Source organism: Lolium rigidum, chromosome 1 (genome assembly GCF_022539505.1).
Source record: "Lolium rigidum isolate FL_2022 chromosome 1, APGP_CSIRO_Lrig_0.1, whole genome shotgun sequence".
Taxonomy (NCBI): domain Eukaryota; kingdom Viridiplantae; phylum Streptophyta; class Magnoliopsida; order Poales; family Poaceae; genus Lolium; species Lolium rigidum.
The window spans coordinates 172,525,451-172,528,774 of NC_061508.1; the positions used below are offsets into that span (position 1 = coordinate 172,525,451).

At 40.0% G+C, this 3,324-nt stretch overlaps 1 protein-coding gene across 1 annotated transcript in view; it reads right to left on the minus strand.

Moving 5' to 3' along the window:
* Positions 1-1,871: 1,871 nt before the first annotated feature.
* The window catches only part of LOC124653450, a 5,448-nt gene continuing 3,995 nt past the window's right edge, over positions 1,872-3,324 (minus strand). The window contains exons 2-4 of the mRNA XM_047192517.1: positions 3,133-3,279; positions 2,886-2,994; positions 1,872-2,798 (exon numbers count right to left, since the gene is read on the minus strand). Coding sequence (XP_047048473.1) covers positions 2,764-2,798; positions 2,886-2,994; positions 3,133-3,279 — 291 coding nt within the window. The 3' untranslated portion in view covers positions 1,872-2,763. The remainder of the gene's footprint in view (positions 2,799-2,885; positions 2,995-3,132; positions 3,280-3,324) is intronic.

Below are 3,324 nucleotides of genomic sequence, written 5' to 3' on the forward strand. Positions count from 1 at the left end.
AATCAACAGGGAATGGGTTGATAGGATTTTTTGTTAGGATTTTGCACAAATTTTATTTTTGTCTATCATATACACCAGCAGTAGGTCGTCCTAAACACCAAGGATGTGATTTGAGAAGCATAGTTGGGAGTAGCAGGAGTAACCAGATGAATAGGAACACTTGGATACCTCGCTCTTTTTCGCACTTGATTTATTTTTATTACCACATGAATAGGATTCTTTTTGACCTGAATGGTCCCCGAAGTTGAGTGAGAATTGTGCTTGGATGGTTTAGGTAAGCAGTTAGGGCCTAAGAGTTATTCAGTTAGGGCCTAAGAGTTATTTTGAGGAATATATGGTGTTTAGATTCAGTTAGTTCCCTGTATGGACGCCTTCGTTGAGTTTATGTAAACTAGTGGTTGGGGCGCCCCTTGGGGCGCCTCCTCACCGGACTTTTGCAGTCCAATTTAGATAAATGCTTAACTTATTGTGCAGTTATTTTTTTTTTGGAATGAACGTTAACATCAATTAGAGATTGGGGCAGCGAACGTTCAAAGGCAATTTGTTTTCAGACTACTCTGACGATACTATCAAAGAAATGTTTTGAACCTTTGGCGGAGCAATGAACATGTCAGACAGCTCTCTCGTATACAGAAACAACAAAACTTTTCATGAATTTGGATACAAAACTTTGCAAGAAAAAATCAGTACTAATTTCCAGTGTAACTGGAAGAGCCATCTTCATTTCTGACGGTAACTTGTAAAATAATTTCATACTGCCGCAACCATAAATCCTAAGCAGAGCTTGATACTTGGAGAGCTAGTTGACATGAAAAATATTAGTTAAATAAGGTGACGCTCGTACATGAAAGATACATCGAACATCGAATTATTTCATAAGTAGCAAGGAAATAAAAAAGAAGGTAGAATACATGATGATGCTCTCTGCATACACAAGGCATATTTGTTCCCAATTCCAAGGTAAATCAGCTAAAAATCTAAGAACTAAAATAAAACAACTCCCACATTGTCTTGTGAAGATGGAACCAAGAATGAACTATACGATGCAGTTTACAGAAAATCCATGCATCCTGAAAATCATTACCTGAGTAGAACAAACAGGCTTCTAGCCTAGCAAGTAGATTGGAAACCCCAAAAAGAGAAGATCCTCTGAACTTAAACTCAGGCTAGCAATAAAGCATCTGCATATATATCAGAAAACAAAAAAACACAGGAAACACCAGAGATATATTAACTGAAGCTATGAAGGAAATTCAATTTAAGGTAGTGTGAAACAACCATTTGTCAGGACAAAGAAAACTTGCGCAAAACTGGCAAGCTACTGAACAATGAACACCGCAACAGATAATAAACAAGATCAGTTCTAGTATGTAAAATGCTTTGATAAATAAAGGAAAGCTATGCCCGAAAAGAACCAGGTTCGGATGCCGATGATCACTAAGCAGCTGTATGCCGACGAGCAAACAAAAAACTTCTTTTACTATGATCATGCTGCACTGAAACGAAAAAAGGGACTTCAAAGATAGCTAATCTCAATGCTGAAATTTATCGAGGGGGGCATCACAAGGGTAGCAAACACAAAAGAAGTGTTTAGATCAAGTTGCTGGTGTGGCAAAAGAAATCTGACCGCTCTAGAAGCAACTAAGCAAAAAAAACATGACCAACTGAGACTGTAAAATCTGACGGTTTCCACTCGGTTGCCCGAAATATTAACTCTGAAGTACGGCAATAAAAACTTCGTCAGATAACTGTGGCTGAGTGTACTTCCTTGCATAGCTTATGTATGAAATCAGCATGGGCATGTCCAACATCATATGTGGTGCTCCACTACCTTCATATCATCATGAATATACAACTAATACGAAATTGGCTCATCTAGGAATCCGTTATATACATACTTTATTATATTCTTGCACTGTTACCACTTTCTTCAAACAAAGCAGTTTGGTTAAGGTTTCAGGTACAAAATCTGAGAGGGTATTTTACTTCTCGATTATCAAAACGCAATGAAGCAATATGCTGAGCCAAGCATCTATCTGTTTGCTCATCTGCCTTGTACAACATAAGATAAATCAGGCCATGCCTGCATAATAGCGCAATTAGAATACTTATACTTATAATTGTTGCCCACTTTACACACATGAAGGCATGCACTTACCTTGACATCAGTATTAGGGAAGGTGGATATTGTCAATCACAGGAAGCCCATTGTAACGTGATTCAGATGGATTTGCACGTGCTAAGACAGATGTTCTAGCATTTAAAGATATACAATTATTCCAGCCTTTTGCAATGGATACAGTCTGCTGCTCCATCATCCGTATATTCACTAAAGATGTTTGAGTAATCATATTATTGGATTCAAATTTGGATGGGGACAATTCAATGAGAGAACAGATCTTATGTAGCATGTTTCGAGTATTATCAGACATCTTGTCGAACCCATCAACAAAACAAACAACTTTGTCACTCAGAACAAGCGCTCCACTCTCAAGAACCTAATATTTACCATGCTGGTTACAAAAGATGTATGTTACAAGACATTTTACTGTGAAGATGAAGGGAATTACTGCAAACTTACAGTTTCACCAGTTTCAGAATCCTTCACAACATAAGTAGCGAGGCCAACTGAACTGCCTCTTCTGCTTGTGTAAATACCACGAGGATACAGTCTATGCATGTACTGGAGATTACAGAAGCTGGGATTTACTCATTCCCGGATCACCAACAAGAAAAACGTTGATGTCACCTCTGAATCTAGCTCTAGAAGGAAGCCTCAAAGCATTGCCACCAAAAATCTATAAGCAGTAAATGATGTTAATCTATTAGCTTATGAGATGATCCTGTGAGGGGAAAGATAAATATATTGTTTGAAAATAACTCACAAGGCAGGCCCCTCTTAACACCGTCCAATTCCCATATGTTCTTAATCAATAATCTTGCTAATCTATCATAGATATTAGGCAACTTTGAAAGTTCTTTTAACATCTCAATCTGCAATCAGAAGAACAGGGTACTAATAAGATTTCCATAAAGTCCCATCCAAGCGATACAAGGAGATTGAGTCCCAGGAACAAGAGGAGATGCTGGGCGACGAGCAACCCCGGCAGGCTTCAACCTAAGCAAGATTACCTCAACGCGGAACTCACCGGCTCCCACGCGGTGCAGAAGCGCGCCGACCGAGTTGGGACCATGGACCACCGATGCTAGGGAGGCGGCGGCGGCGGCAGAGAAGAGACGAAGGGGCGGGAGCGAGAGGGCGCTGGGTTGCGAGTAAGCCTGAGTTGCGAGCGTGGGAGAGTGGGGTGTGGCGGCTAGGGCTTC